This window comes from Lemur catta, chromosome 9 (genome assembly GCF_020740605.2).
Source record: "Lemur catta isolate mLemCat1 chromosome 9, mLemCat1.pri, whole genome shotgun sequence".
Taxonomy (NCBI): domain Eukaryota; kingdom Metazoa; phylum Chordata; class Mammalia; order Primates; family Lemuridae; genus Lemur; species Lemur catta.
Genome location: NC_059136.1, coordinates 94,394,871 through 94,411,310, shown reverse-complemented (window position 1 = coordinate 94,411,310; position 16,440 = coordinate 94,394,871). Strand labels below are relative to the sequence as shown.

The 16,440-nt window shown below is 35.0% G+C and overlaps 1 protein-coding gene across 5 annotated transcripts in view; it reads right to left on the bottom strand.

Annotated features, from left to right (window-relative positions):
* TMEM68 (transmembrane protein 68) overlaps positions 1 to 16,440 on the bottom strand; it is a 39,638-nt gene that overhangs the window by 15,144 nt on the left and 8,054 nt on the right. For 3 of the 5 annotated variants that reach the window (XR_006737188.1, XM_045560820.1, XM_045560821.1), the window contains exons 2-5: positions 16,104 to 16,148; positions 15,080 to 15,473; positions 3,506 to 3,670; positions 805 to 998 (exon numbers count right to left, since the gene is read on the bottom strand). Coding sequence is in view for 4 of the 5 variants with exons in the window: in XM_045560820.1 (XP_045416776.1) it covers positions 805 to 998; positions 3,506 to 3,670; positions 15,080 to 15,404 (684 nt within the window). In the remaining variant the exon portion in view is untranslated. The remainder of the gene's footprint in view (positions 1 to 804; positions 999 to 3,505; positions 3,671 to 15,079; positions 15,474 to 16,103; positions 16,149 to 16,440) is intronic. The other 2 variants (XM_045560823.1, XM_045560822.1) reach the window with 2 other exon arrangements.

The window sequence follows — 16,440 nt, the reverse complement described above, 5'->3', positions numbered from 1 at the left end:
GATGAAAAACAATAGGGGTCATATGTTATGTTGAGTCCTATTGTTATAAAAATTGGTCACAGATAACGCAACTATTAATATAATAAAACCAACAACCACCACTGAAATATGCCAACTCAATCATAACAAAAAATTCAAAAACATAGAATTGGACTGATTATACTTATAATGAAAAGTATACCTGAAGGAATACAAAGTTATTTGTACAAAATTACAAATCTAATGAAAAGAAGCTGATTTTTTTTTCTTTTAAGAGACAGAGTCTTGCTCTGTCATGCAGGCTGGAGTGCATGGAGTGGAATGGTGCAATCATAGCTCACTGCAATCTCAAACTCCTAGACTCAAGCAGCGATCCTCCTGCCTCAGCCTCCCAAGTAGCTGGGAATTCAAGCATGCGCCACCATGCTTAGCTAATATAAAAAAACTTTTTTTATAGAGACAGGGTCTCACTATGTTGCCCAGGCTGGTCCCAAACACTTGGCCTCAAGCAATCCTCCCATCTCAGCCTCCCAAAGTGCTGGGATTACAGACATGAGCCACCATGCCTGGTCAGAAGCTGGATTTTGAAATGTAAAATAAAACTTTGATGGATATTTGCCAAATTTCCAGGTTGATTTTTTTAAAGATGGATTCCCATGCACAAGAAATATTTCTCTATTGGCACCTTATAAATAGTTATATATACTAATTTTGAAAGTATTGCAATGAAAGCATCTAAGTTCTTATATACCTTGGCTCACTATTTAAGTATTTATTTTAAATTTCACTAAGCTTCACATTAGTAATTAATTTTATACAACTCACCACTTTTGCATCAATTGCAACCTGAGCGAAGCCTTTACGATTACCCCATATGATGTTGTAGGTTTCATCACTAAGTAGTGCTTCTCGAACTCCACCTGGTGAAATAGCTAACAAGTGACCACTCTTCAGAATTTCAACACATTTTTCTCTTGGTCCATGTAGAGCACAAAACACATCAAGTAATAAACTAAACCCTGTAAAAAACGAGTATGCAGATGTATCTTAAGTACGTCTTGTTCAATTCTTGAAGAGCAAAAATCTTCACAACCTACATAATTTATTAATACTACCTATACTTAACTCAGTAAACTCTTATTTTTAAAAATCAACAAAAACTCTTAAGGTTAACATAAGATTAATATTGCTGGTTAAGTAATAGCTACATCTTACTTATTACCTACTATTGATCACCTCCTCACTGATCACCTACTACTCTGGCTACTTAACATTAAAACTCACAAGAAATCTTGGAAAACAGGGATTCTTCTCCCCATTTTACAGATGAAGAAACTTAAGCTCACAGAGTAAACAGCTTGCTCAAAGTCACACACCTAGGAAGTAGCAGGGCAGAGATTCCAGTCCAGGTATGCCTAGTCCAAAGTTCCTTCAACTGCATCTCATGGCCAAACATTGTCTAAAGTATTTATTAGAGCAATCAGAAATGATATACCATTAGCAATTACAAATCTAATCTTCCATTAGCCCTATAAGAAAGAAAATCACTCAAGACAAGGTGAATCTGACCATACTTAGCCCTATCAAAACTGGTAAGACCATAATAAAACCTATTGAAATTCAAAGTTAGATGATCTTAATTCTATAATTAAATTTGTAAAAATTAATAATAGCAAACATCAACAGATTTTAATAAAATAAGGTTGTTTGACTCAAGAACAGCTAATTCTAAGTCTTCATATTATACAGCTTTTCAAATTACAACTATTTATGGATGAAAGAATCCTGTCAGTAACCAAATATTTTAATTAAACCTACACTGGAACTTTAGAGGACTGATATTAGTAATACATTTCTCCTTGAGACTGGAAAATAGAGGAATGGATGTTAAAAACTAGGCAGACCAATCAAACTTCTCACTGGTTTAAAGATCTGATCCAAGATTATAAATATTAAATTAAAACAATTTTCAGTCTATGTTATATTAAGAGCTCACTGATTAAAACTAGATGCATTCTCATAATGAATGAATGAACAGGGGAGGTTTCATTAATTACAAGACAAAATATAAAATCTCTCTTGCACTACGAATTATAATGATTTTATACCTTCAGAAAGCAATGAAAGACTTAAGGTAATCATGTCAAAATATTAAAAAGATTATAAAAGGCGAAATTTTTTGAAAAAGTCAAATGCTAAAAATATTCACATTTTATTATTTATAAAAAGGAAACATAATGGAAGTAACCTAATGCTCCATATGAGAAAATTAGTTAACATTTTGGTCATACACTAAACTGCTCCTTATAAAACATGTAAATTAATGTAAAATGTTAATGCTAGTATTAAATCTTAAAACAAATAACAAAATTGTCTGAATATGTGAAAATATGCAAATTAAAAAAGAAGCAAACAAATCAAAGTAACTATTTCAGGATGGTAAGATTATAATGATGTTCTTTCATTCTCTAGTTTCCAAATCTTCTATACAGTGACCATGTTACTTTTTAAAGGAAGACCTTATAGCCAATTTAGTTTATACACAAAGGACAAGTGGCTTTTTAATAATACAAGGATACCCAAAACATCAACCATGTTTATGGAAGGCATCGAAGTAGATCATTACTTAATTCACTGCCCGGTTTGTGTTTGTCTGGTTGATGGTTTGGCTTTTGCTTTTATTCCAGAGAACATACTATCAACTTTCTTGGCTTGTTTCTGGTGATTTAGTGACAGAAGGTGAGATTTAATCCCAATGAATTCAAGAATGATTTTTGTAAAACTCTATCATGTTTGAAAAAATTTGGTTAATTTTTTTAAAAAGATACAGGCCTTTATGAACAGATTAAAAAGAATGTAATCTTAAATCTTAGAGTTATATGTCTACTGGGCAAGTCTAGTATAAGAGACATAATGTATGCACACACTCTTCAGGGTAGTAACAGTATTATATCATTATATGAAGACAAAATATATCCTAAATTGTTTTTACTAATTTTGATTTCCTATCAAACTGACAGTTATCAAACTCTAATTACAGCAAAATTAACCTGTAAAAATCAGTATCTCGTGGAAAAATTCAGCATGTGAAAAATCAACTACCTTCTACACCAAAATATAAATCGGCAAAAATTACAATTTATGTACATATAAGGATGTAAATAAAAGTTATTTACATATAAGGATGTAACTTACAAAAATAATGACTAAATACTTGCTAATAAAGAAATAAATTAGATAACATTTTTGGCCATAATGTTTTTATTCTTAGATATATTACCTAAACAGGATAATTAGATATTCTCAAAATATTTTTTTTACTTTTTTAAAAAATTATACTTATTTATTTATTTTTTTCTTTTTGACAGAGCCAAGAAGATATTCCAAAATTAGAGTTTCAAGTGTGTTATACCCTAAAAAGGCAAAAAGCTTTTCAAATGATACTAAAGAGCTCAAAACAGACTACCATATAATTTGGTCGTGTTAATTAAACATCTTTATATCACTATCTACAGTGAAAGTTTACCTGGAATTTTAAAGACAAAGTGATCAGCTACTACTCGGCAAGTTCTGCCTTTGTGAATTAAAACTTTAGCCATGAAGTAGTAAAAATCTATGGGAATAGCTCCATGATAAAAAATTATAAGTGCTGGTCCTTCTGGTATTTTTTCCATTCCATGAACTTCATAACCTGTTTGAAAAACAAAATGCAGACATTTAAAATACATTTATAAGTTTATTTACACTAAAGGATGGTCAGTAACTCAGAAGCTCTGTCTTTTCTTACACAAGTACATCAGTCTTCCTGGTTCCCTTCCCTTTTTCTCCTTTCTTTCCTCTCTCTTTCTCCTTCTCTTTCACGAACAAATCAGTCCTACAGCCATTAAGGTGGGCCAGAGCAAAGCAGGCACCTGTGTGGAGAGGTGGCCCGGTGTGGGGCACCACAGCCTGAGCAGGTGGGGAGGGCACCATGCAGGGTGGTGGCCTGGCCCAGGATGTCAGAGCACAAGTGGGGAAAAGAGGGCACCCATGAGTGGTAGGAGATGGTGGCAATGATGGGAGATTAGTTACATACAGGGGAATTGATCAAATAAGTCTACATATTAAGGATGATATGACCCAGGTTTTGAGCTGTTAGAGGAAGGGGTTAAAAATATAGAAAAGGAGGGAACTAAAATAAACTCTGCAACCACAAGAGAACATTACTCCTACCCTAAAGATGAGAAAAGGATAGTTAGCCTACAAAATTCTAACTTTTTTTGAGCACGTCAGAGAGCGGAGATCACAAGCAAACAGGTAAACTAAATTCCAAAGGGTGACAAGGTCCTCTAAGGAAAGGAAAAAACTGAGTATGGGAGGAAGAGGCAGACGCCATAAAAGTGAATACGGAAAGAACTGAAATGTCAACAAATACGTCAAGGCCAAGTGTGGGCTAGCATTAAGTGTAGAATCCCTGGGAGCCTCAGACACACTCATTCTCCAACTCTTCTCCACAAGCCTCACAGGAAAAATTAGAGGTGAGGCAGGAGACCAAAGACAGCCTCTGATAGTGGTTGAGAGAACAAAACCCCACTCATTTCCTGGAAGTTTCTTTCATAAAAGCAAAACCCGTCATATATCCGGGAGAGGTGCAGGAAACCTTTCCACCCCCTCTAAGAAAAGGGCATATGCACCTGATGCTGGGGGGGACAGAACTCCACCACCAACCCCCACACACTCCTCCATCATCCCACCATCAGGCAAGAGTCTACTATTCCTAGGGAAGGGGTAGAAGCAAAATATCTGCTGCTGGGAGGCAAAAGGTGGGCACCAGGGTCCCCAAATGACATAAAGTAGAGATCTACTGCTGGAGGGAAGGGCAGGAAACTTGCTCCCATCACAAAACCCCCACCTATACAAGACAAAGTTTGCCTGCTACAGGGAAGAAAGGAATCCTGAAAAGGCTCATCCTTGAACCCCAAGAATATGGGGGCTAATAAGATTGTAGCTAAACCAGGAACACTGAAAAGTAACCCCCCACCCCTGGTTCCCACTGCACCCTCACACGCAGTTATAAGCAAAGGTGAACTTTCTTGGGGTTGGGGCAGGAGCATGAAAAGAGACCCCTTCTATGGCAGAGAGGCATACAGGACTGAGGGTGGAGCAGAAACACCAAGAAAAACCCCCTGGTACTACAAGCCCTATACTGTGCACAAAATAGCAGGAGTTTCAAGTCTGTGCTGAACTAAAGGTAACTACAGCAACAATAAAACCCAAACTCACTTCAACTACTCAAGAGATTGAATCAACTCCCAACTGACCGCTGATGGCCTGACAGAAGAGGAGTGCTAATTTTCAGTTACAAATACTATTTACCTCAATCACTACTGTTTTTTTTATACGTAATGCCTAGAAATCAATAAAAAATGATAAGACATACAAAACAGCAAGAAAAAAAATCCATTGTCAAGAGATAAAGCAATCAACAGAACCAGACCCAAATGATGAAAATCAAATGGGAACTGTAAAATAACTTTGATTTGTAAGTTAAAGGATCTAATGGAGAAGGCACATACATGCAAAATCAGATTAAGAATTTCAGCAGAGAGATGGAAAAATTAAAAAAGAGCCAAACAGAAAGTCTATAAACTTGAATGAGAGCTAAAGATTATATATTAGTCAAAGTTGTCCAAGGAATCACACAACTCTGAGCCATCAAACACACTTTTGAAACTGCTAGCTTCTTAGAACAATCTGGATCCTTTGTTGTAAGCTTGATATAGAATAGGTTCCACAGGAGTCCAAGATTCTACTAGTTACAAGCAGGTTATGAAAGGGGTAAGGAAATGAACAGAGAAAGGAAAGTGGCAAGAGTCATGAACTAAGTTATAATTTTGTTTTTCCTGAGATAATATGACCTAGGATGAATTTTAAAGTGAGTCACAAAATAATTCACTAATAAAAACAGGAAAACTTAGTGACCCAATACAAAATAAAATACCATTTAAACTATACTACATACATGGATAATGTAATATTAATAATGCTGCAAACGTGTATTTCATTCACAAACATAAGACTCATTTTTATATATTTAAATTATGTTAGAAATTCCTTCATTCTAGTCATGAAAAAACAAAAATGATTTTGTTGAATCTTATTACACGTGGGAAAAAACTGTGATCAGAGATTTGAACTGGACGTCAAGAAAATCTCTCCTGTAGTAGAAGTGAGATTAGAGACTCAGGCCATCCCTTCCCCGTACCTTCTGCCACACCCTATTCCAAGTCTCTGTAAGCAAGAGAAGCAAATGACAGGATAAAAAGAGTGGTGGACACGGGGAGTGAATGATCTCTGGAGGCTGCCTGCTAACACATGCCCAGTTCCAGGCTAGCTTCCTGGCTTTCCTTTTTTCTCCTCCTCCAGCTACCAATGGCAACACGTTTCTCACAGCAATCCTGGTGCTGTTAGAGGATCGTGGGAAACATAAAAGATTTAAGTATGATCCACCTACGCCTCACAGTAAACTATTCTGATATTTGATCTCTGAGGATATTCTGAGGAACAGATAATAATGGTGATCATGGCAGTAGCTGTAAGATCCACATTTCCTTCCCATCTTACCACTGGCAGGAACACCATCACAGACCATGGCCTCTGCTGGTCCGACTAAAAGAAAAAAGCAAGCATCCAGAGACTAAGGGCAGAATTAAACCCAAATAAAAAGAAAGGATAGAAAGGAAGAAAATATTGACTGTGGTGGAAAAGGAAAGTAAGTTTCTAGGGCCAAATACCCACCACGTGGAACACCTGTCCCAAGAAAGCCTGCCACTCACATGGAAGACATGAGTAAGGAATATGGAAGTCTAAAAATATTAGTCTGTTTCTTTCCTTAAGTTTTTCCCTGTCTGACTTACTAAGAAATAAACACAGATAATAAAGGCTTCAATCTCAATTTTAGAATAGGAGGGCCAGGCATGGTGGCTTATGCCTATAATCCTAGCACTTACGGAGGCTGAGGCAGGAGCAGCACGTGAACCCAGAGTAATAAATAGGGAGATCCTGTGTCTACAAAAAAAATTTTTTTTTTTTAAATTAGCTGGGCCTGGTGGCAAAGGCCTATAGTCCCGGCTACTCAGGAGGCTGAGACAGGAGGATAGCTTGAGCCCAACAATTTGAAGTTGCAGTGAGCTATGATGACACCACTGCACTCTAGCCCAGGCAACCGAATGAGACCCTGTCCCAAAAAAACCCCACAAAAATAAATAAATTAATAAATTTTAGGGCAGTAAATTCATTTTTAAAGTAGTTTATAAGGTCTACAACAAACAGATTAAATTAAGTATGGTAACTATGATTCTAGTATTGAAGGAATAAACTACTTGGTAGTATCACAAGTTGACTAAAGACAATGTTTTGAAAAATTAAGTGTAATGATATTTCAAGATTTTGTATGTCTTCACACTGTGACATTTCTTTCCAATTGCCTAATTCTAGTTCAAGTAATTCAATTTACTTTAAACTCTACAGAACAATCACTGAGGTTGTCTGAGGTTACCACAAGGATCAATTGTCCCATCAGATAAATTTCGTGAGAGATAAATACTCCTTTGAAGGATTCTATACAGAACATTACTGAGGTTCTATCTTTACAGGCATAACATTAAACTCAGTTTACATTAACTGAGTTAACATTAAACTGAGTTTACCAGTAAACACTAAACCCAAATATTATTTGTGTCACTCTTAAAGCAAATTTGATCATACAGCTCCCTGCTGAGAAAGCATTGGTGCATTACCACACTAGTCCAACATTTTCAAGGCCCCTTAAGTCCCAATTGCCTAACAAGTGACATTAGATTTCATGTATGATATGAATTAACAGAGTATACTTTCCCACCTTTGTGCTTCTGCTCATGTAGCTACCTTTACTTGGATTACTGCCTGCCCCATGTTTCCCTGTCCAGCAGTAGAAATCTCACTGCATTTTAACTCCTCCTCCCTTAGACTCTATACTCGCTTTGTCATCAAGTTCTGTGCCTTTTATCTCCAAAAACTCTCCCAAGTCTGTTACTCCCTTCCCCTGCCCAGTGTCAGTTTCAAAGTGCAGCCCTGCCAACTCCTGCCTCTAGTACACCAACCCTAGGGGGATCTGATGAGCAAGAGAGGCTCAGGGAAAGCAGTCATAAAGGCAATTACTGCTGCTGTGCATCTGACCACTGACCTCTTAAAAAGCCTCAATCTGCAGATTTTATTTGGCCCCATTAACAAGAACAGCCCTATTTTCTGGTGAACATGGCTCTCTTATTTGATACCATTAAGCACAAACTTACTTATTACCCCTGCTCTGACCCCATACTCAATAAGCACTTCCCAATTTTTCAGTTTCTCATGTAACTTAGACTACAGGGAAAGGATGTGAAGGTCACATGGAGCACAAGTAGTTCCTCTCCACAGCAAAGATTACGTAAATGAGTTAGTTGCCTTCTGGCTTTAGACATCAGTATCATAATTCAGATAATAATAATCTCCCAAGAGATAGATCCTGTCTAAATTTGTCACCAAAAATCTATTTCTTAGCCCATATACCTACACATTATGGAAAATTAACAAGGATGCCACCCTTTTGGATCTTCCTCAGGACAGCAAATAGAACTAAAAAACATCTACAAGATAAAGTCCCAATTCCTAAGCATAGCGTTCAAGATTCTGTATAACCTGTCTTCTGCTTACATTTCCAGGTTCACAGCTCGTAATACTGAGACAGCATAGAGACAGGACTTGGTCAGGTCCCTTACCACTGACTATGGAAGTCCACGTAATCTGGCCTGATTAACTGCTAAAGCAAACAGTTTCCTAATTGCCAGAATGTAGCCCGTACCCACATAAGAAAAGCGCTAAACCATTTGTCTTGTGAGTATTATTTTTCAGGACCACTGGAACAAGATACTGAAGTAAGCTGATAAGACACCTGGCTGCAGAGAAACCAAAACTATCCTCAAGCCAGAACAGACCCCCATACTGACCTTATCCTGACTTTCCTTATTATAATCTCATTTTAATGCTCAAAATTATGCCCAGGGGTGGAGATTTAACATGCTAATGAGACATACAATGCACAAAGAAGCATGTAATAGAACTGTGCAGATGCAAAAAATCTCCACCTATAAACATGCTTACACGTCACCCTTTTGCCACCTAAAGCATCCTTAAAGAAACTCTCCCTGAACTCCCCTCAGGACTTTTTCTTTTGTGCTGTCTCCCAATAAAGCTTTGCCTGTGACTCCTGTTTGGATCTCTTTTTAATTTCTATTACGTAGCCCAAGGGCCCAGGCTGGTAACAGTACCTCTCGCCCACAAATGATTCATCTTCTAGTTCTCAAAATAATAAATTAGTAAGAAAAAAAATCCAACTTAAAAATGGCCTAAGGGTGTGAGTGATCAGGAAACATAAATGCCCAATGATTATAACAGATGCACAAGTATTGAACACCTAATAATTATCACAAAATCCTCACAAAAACCTTCCACAGATGAAGAAATTTAAGTGTGAAAAATCCATATGTCCTACCCAAGGCCACACAGTGAAGCCAGGATGCAAATCCATATTTGCCTAACTTTAAAATGTGTATTCTTGCTGCATACCACACATCCAGCCACAGGTATGTACAGTCAGCCCTCTGTATCCATGGTTCTGCATCTGTGGATTCAACCGAGGATCAAAAATATTTGGAAAAAAAATTATATCTGTACTGAACATGTACAGACTTTGTCATTATGCCCTAAACAATGCAGTATAACAACTATTTATATAGCATTTACATTGTATTAGGTATTATTAAGTAATCTAGATATGATTTAAAGTATATGGGAGGATGTGTGTAGGCCATATACAAATACTATGCCATTTTTATTAATATGAGGGACCCTAGCATCCATAGATACCCAAATCTGTAGGAGATATCAGAACCAATTCCCAAAGATACCAGGGACAACTATACATGCTAACCTACATCCGTGATTTTCAAGTTTTCAAGTTTACCCTTAAGCAACACAGTTCTGAACTGTGCGAGTCCACTTCTATGAGGATCTTCTTTCGCCTCTGCCACCCAAGACAGCCAAGATCAGCCCCTCCTCTTCCTCAGTCTACTAAGTGTGAAGACAAGGAGAATGAAGACCTTTATGATGACCCACTTCCACTTAATGAATAGTAAATATATTTTCTCTTCATTATGATTTTCTTAACATTTTCTCTTCTCTAGCTTACTTTATTATGAGAAGACAGTATATGATATATATAACATACAAAATATGTTAACCAATTATTTATGTATTGGTAAGGCTTCCAAGCAACAGGAGGCTATTAGCAGTTAAGTTTTGCAGGAATCAAAAGTTACACACACATTTTGACTACACAGGGCCCCTGACCCTCTATTGTTCAAGGGTCAACCAGATACTTTTCGTGACACGGTATACACATCCAAGTGTACTGGATGGCAGAATGCATTTCATGCTAGGAATAATAGTCAAAACTTAGATAACCTAAATCTTTATTTTGAGCACTTAATAAGAATAATCAAGAGGCAGAAGATATATTTTAAATTATCCAAATTATTGAAGAAAGATGCTCTATAATTACGATAGCTAACATTTATTGAAACTTAGTATGTAATAGAAATTATGCTAAATGCTTTACATGAAATTTTACTGAATCCTTGTAACAACCCACTTTATAGAAGAAGAAAATGAGGTTCAGAAAAGTTAAATATCTTGTCTGAGGAGAAGCTTATTTACATAGTTTTAAAGTTGTTTCCCCTACACACTTATAAATTACAATATAAAAAAATAGTAACTTTACAACAGAGAAACCTGATACCTCCTTAATCAAATGATCAAAGTTAATACCACACCAGTAGTAAGAAACATCAGTATCATGAACCCTCTGCTATATAATGTACTGAGAAGAACACGTCAACATTTTTGCAGTATTCCTGCAAAAAACGCATAATCTCAATCTAATTATGGAAAACATCAAATCAAAGTTGAGAGATAATCTACAAAATAACTGACCAGTACTCTTCAAAAGGGCCAAAGTCATGGGCTGCATGGATGGATGGATAGACAGATAAGATAGAAACATAAATAAATAAATAAATAAATAAATAAATAAATAAATAAATAAATAAATAAATAAATAAATAATAAGGAACTGCCATAGACTGCAGGAAACGTGACAACTAAATGCAAAAAAAGAACACTGGTGGGAAAACTGTAAAATTTGAGATGAATCTGTAGTTAACAGTATTATACCATTGTATACAATTATACAATAGTGAATTTGAAAATTTTACAATGGTTATACATAAGAAGTTAACACAAAGGGAAGCTGGATGAAGTATGGGAACTCTTGGAACTATTTTGTATCTTTTCTGTAAATCTAGATTTCATTGAAACTGAATTTTTTAAAAATCATAATTCTTGCATAAGGGGAAGAGAAGGGAGGAAAGGAAGAAAGAAAAGCTAAGTAACTTGCCCAAGGTCACCCAGTCAGTAACTGGGGAGAGCCTGGTTTTGACCTCAGGCAGTCTGACTCCTTCACAGTATGAAGGACAGAAGTAAAAGGAAACTCTTACCCAACTGAAGTAAAGAGGGATGTTGTCTTGATACCCTAATTTAATTTTCCAAAAACAACTTTGTTTTACTTCATGTGGTTTAAGCTACGTTAAACCACATTGACTAAAAGGGAATGTCCATTTCTTTAAAATATAATAAAATATTATGTAAAATAAAGTTTAGAGTTTGTGCTATTGTGGTCTATTTCTTTAAAATCAGTAACTCATTTAATATAAATAATAAACCATATGATCAGACTACCTGATTAATCAAACCACTGCATTTCCCCAAAATTTTATATTGCCAATAAATTGATGTTAAAATGTTGGTGATAAGTATGCATAAGCATTATTTTCAGATAATGAAGTAAATTAAATTCTCTTGTAAAACAAAACCACAATAACACACACACGACACACACATACACAAGAAAACAAGAAAAAACAGGCAAGTAAAAGTCCCAAAATAAAATATTCCTTATTTCTCTGAAGTAAAAGTTATGGTGCTAATTACCTTTACAGTTGTGCTAAAATGCAAAGTTTTTACTTCTCTCAAAAACACCTAGATATCTTATTTAGGACTCTTCCTCATATTAATTTTCAGGGGAAATCACTAAATATTAACGGTCCAGCTTTTTAAAATGCTATTCATATTTTCCAGAAATGTCTTTTGAAATATGAGCCGAAATTTTTATACTTTAAAGAGTGTAAGCAACTTTGAGGATTATCCAATGAGGATAAGGACTGCATCAACCCATCATCAAGCAAACTACCTAGAAATATAGGTACTTAAGAAACATCAGGCCGGGCACGGTGGCTCAAGCCTGTAATCCTAGCACTCTGGGAGGCCGAGGCAGGAGGATCGCTCAACATCAGGAGTTTGAGACCAGCCTGAGCAAGAGTGAGACCCTGTCTCTACTAAAAAATAGAAAGAAATTATCTGGACAACTAAAAATATATAGGAAAAATTTAGCCGAGCATGGTGGTGCATGCTTGTAGTCCCAGCTACTTGGGAGGCTAAGGCAGCAGGATTGCTTAAGCCCAGGAGTTTGAGGTTGCCTGACACCACGGCACTCTAGCCAGGGCCACAGAGTGAGACTCTGTCTCCAAAAAACAAAAAAGGAACATCAATTAATGTTTCTTAATGTAGTGCAGGCAATATGTTGCACAGAACATTAAGAACCGCAGAATTTTTTGAAAAATCATAAAGCACTTATAATATACACAGTATGAGGGTAAAATTTAACTTCAAAATAGAAAACATTGGGTAGAGTCCTGTACAAAGGTATTTATTTAAAATAGTTTAAAAATTATAAACAGATTACTGTTCAATAACAGGTAACTAATTAAATTACTTATAGGAATAGAATTTCATGCCTATCATTAAAAGTCTTATTTATGAAGGCTTGCTGACATGACAAATACTAGTCTACCACATATATGTAAAAATGATAAACAGACCATAATTTTAACAGAACTCACTTGTATGATAAATTTTAGGTGATTATTTTCTTCCTTATATTTTTCCTTGTAGTTTTGCTATACTTTCTACAGTGAACATTTTTATTATTAAAATAGTGTGCGCCTGCAGTCCCACCTACTTGAGAGGCTGAGGTGGGAAGATCACCTGAGCCTAGAAGTATGTGTCCAGCCTGGGCAACACAGCAAGGCTCCGTCTCTTAAATTCCTATAGAGATTCTTTAAAAAAAACAATACTGACCTGACACCAATACAAAATCCAAATATGCACACAAATGCCTTTTTATTTATGTCACTAAAGAATAGGATAAAGAAAAATCAATTTTTGAAAAAGTATCACTTACCCTAATAAAATATATTATTAAGTTACAACATTAAAACAGGAACTATATATTTTACTACCTCTGAACCATATGTGCATATTTTAAAATAACTCAAAATTATATATTCTGCTATAAGTTTAGCATTTGAATTTATCTAAAATAAACGATGTCTCCTGAAATATAAATAAATTCAAATTCTTTACAATCTACATCTTGAAACATAGGGGGTGTATATATAGGAGGGAGATATATATTCTCAAAAGTACTATAAATGACACCACTAAATTTTTGTATCACTGTTTTAAAGACAATGTACAATAGTGGTCTACACAGATGGAGTCTCTGCAGATATGTACATGTGGAGTGCTAAAGTATCATATTGCTTCATGTAAAACAACAAGAGGATATGAAAGGTGTATTAATTGGCAGGAGCTTTAGTTGTAATGAGTAAACACTGAGAACGTGATACATCAAAGGCATATGGTTCCTGTTTGTATACCTGCTGAATACCATGACTTTTGGCCTCAAATCCCCAAACTGGGGCAGACTTACACAGCACAGAGCATAGGACTTAAGAGCCAGATGTTTGAGGTTGTAGCCTGGCTCTGCTTCCTAGTACACCTTGGGCAAATAACAAACTCTCTGTGCCTCAGTTTCCTCATGGGTAAAATGGAGATAGCATATAGAATTTATCTATTATGTTATGAGGTTTAAAGGAGTTAACGTACATTATGTCTGGCAGAGTAAGTGCTCACAAAAAATTTGTAGGTATGTAAATATGGATGTAGTATTAAAATGACAACACATTAGCCTCATAACAAGCATGTCATTGGTGATCTTTGCCAACAGCAGCCTTATATGCCAGTGATGTATATCCTCAAGTGTCTATTTCAAAGTCTGTGCTTTCTTCCATGTCCTTCTGTGAAACCACTTTGATGCTCAACAACATAATACAGAAAGGCAATCTTTGTTACATGCCTATTGAATCTTCAGTATGTTTATATAGTCTAAAAACAAAAGAGACCAACAAATAAGGTATTGGTGAAATAATGAAGTAAAAATTGGTAGAGAAAATCATCAAGCCCTTGAAAATAGGCCACTGAAGGGCAATTTTCATGATGGCCAAATGAAGAAAAACTACCAATCATTAAGTATACAGCATCACAATCTCTCAAGTAATAAACAAAATATTTTGGAGAGAAATTTATTGCTATCTCATTTATTCAGAAAGACACACTGACCTTGGGATGAATTAAACACAAAATGGGTAAACTTTGGTATGCAAATTACATTTAATGTTATATCATTATTATTTAATATTTCATTAAAAAAATATCTATGGTAAAGTCGAATTTATTTTGAATAGAAATAAATGCTAAATAAAGCATTTTAAAACTGTTTTCCAAACAGTTTTAATTAGTCTCTTCTCTTTTAGGTGTTTTAAATATAAATTTTCATACTTCAACTTACAGCAATAGTCTATAGTGCTGTGTGGTTCTTTGTTTAATGGAAACTAATATGTTTGGGAAAAATCATCTTAAGAAAGACATATACATAGCACAGTGCATACAAATAGATAATAGGGAATAGTAAATATCACTTCATTATATTTTTCAGTATCTTCTCAAACAATAAAGTAGAATAATAATGTAATTTTAGTGCCACACACATGAATAGCAACACAGAGATCAAAGTATCCTTGCTTACCATGCCAAACTGCTGCATGTCCATCCCACAATGTTGCCACCGTTTTTCTTGCACCATCCCATAAATTATAAGAGTAGGCTTCTTTTAATACATTCTTTCTCTTATAAATGTGTAAGAAAATAATAGTAAGGTAGAGAAGAAAGATAGTAAAGTAAGGAAGTATTAAAAGTATTAGTGGTGTAAAAACCCACAAGAGATAGTTTGCAAAATTCAAGTAGTCCTCCAATTGCTCCACACCCAACCATTCTTCCAGTATGTGAATCAGACAAGTCATATAGGGCACAGAATCCTGCCCTGCGCCACAGGTTTGATTTTTGTCTATCATTTTTCTTTAGGTGAAAGTGGCAAATTCAGTCTCTTTCTTCATGGCCATAACAGGTCTTTAATTTTGACACTAGAAGGGAAAAATAATCTAGTATTATTCTCTTCAGAGTTATAAAGTTAAATGTTTTAGTCTACATAAATACTATATTGAGTCATTTTTAATACCAAAAATGAGTAGAGTGTAAATGGCTAACTTTGCTGCATATTTAAATGGGAAAATTATAAGGTTTCATCTGTCTGCTCATGAAGTATGTTGTGTTTAGCCTTTGAAATAACTTGTTATAATTTAGAAAGGAAAGGAAAGTTATAATTAAGACAGGAAAATAAAGCTGATGAAGAATGAAATTTCAGATTGATCTTAATAATTTGACTCATATCTTAAGTGGATCATGCTGAACATTTGGATTTTAAACTAGATCATGCTCAAATAATTGTTTTACATAAAAGAAAATATTACTATCTGATTCAATAAAAGTAACCCAGTTCTTTAGGAAATGATAACATACATTCATGGATATTGTCTTTTATAGAGAAACAGGTTTACAGAAAAGCTGTCTGTTCTTTTAATATTATACAACAAAAAAAATTTCTCAGTATTGTATCTTATAGTCATGAAAATTTCTCTTAAATCTTAAATGAGTGAAAATATAGCTGTACAATTATTTCATGAATTCACTCTCTAAACCAGTCATTGACTTACCAGAAATTAAATAAATATCTTGTCCCACACTTCAATGTATGTATTCTGGAAAACACAGTAAACAAATGTAAGAAATAAATGATTAAAGAAAAAAGATAATCATTATTCCTAGAGTTGTAATATATATAAAATAAACAGCAAGAGACTTTCACAAATGTTTGACAAATATGATTATAGCCCCACCCTAGTGTATTACAATTAAAAACTATACTCATGCTACTACTGCTTTAGTGAGGATAACTCTATACTATTTAGTGCCACTACATAAAGCCTCACCTAAAATAAAACTTTTTAACAGTGCTATAAAAAGCTTTGCTTCTTGGGAGAAAAAGTATGA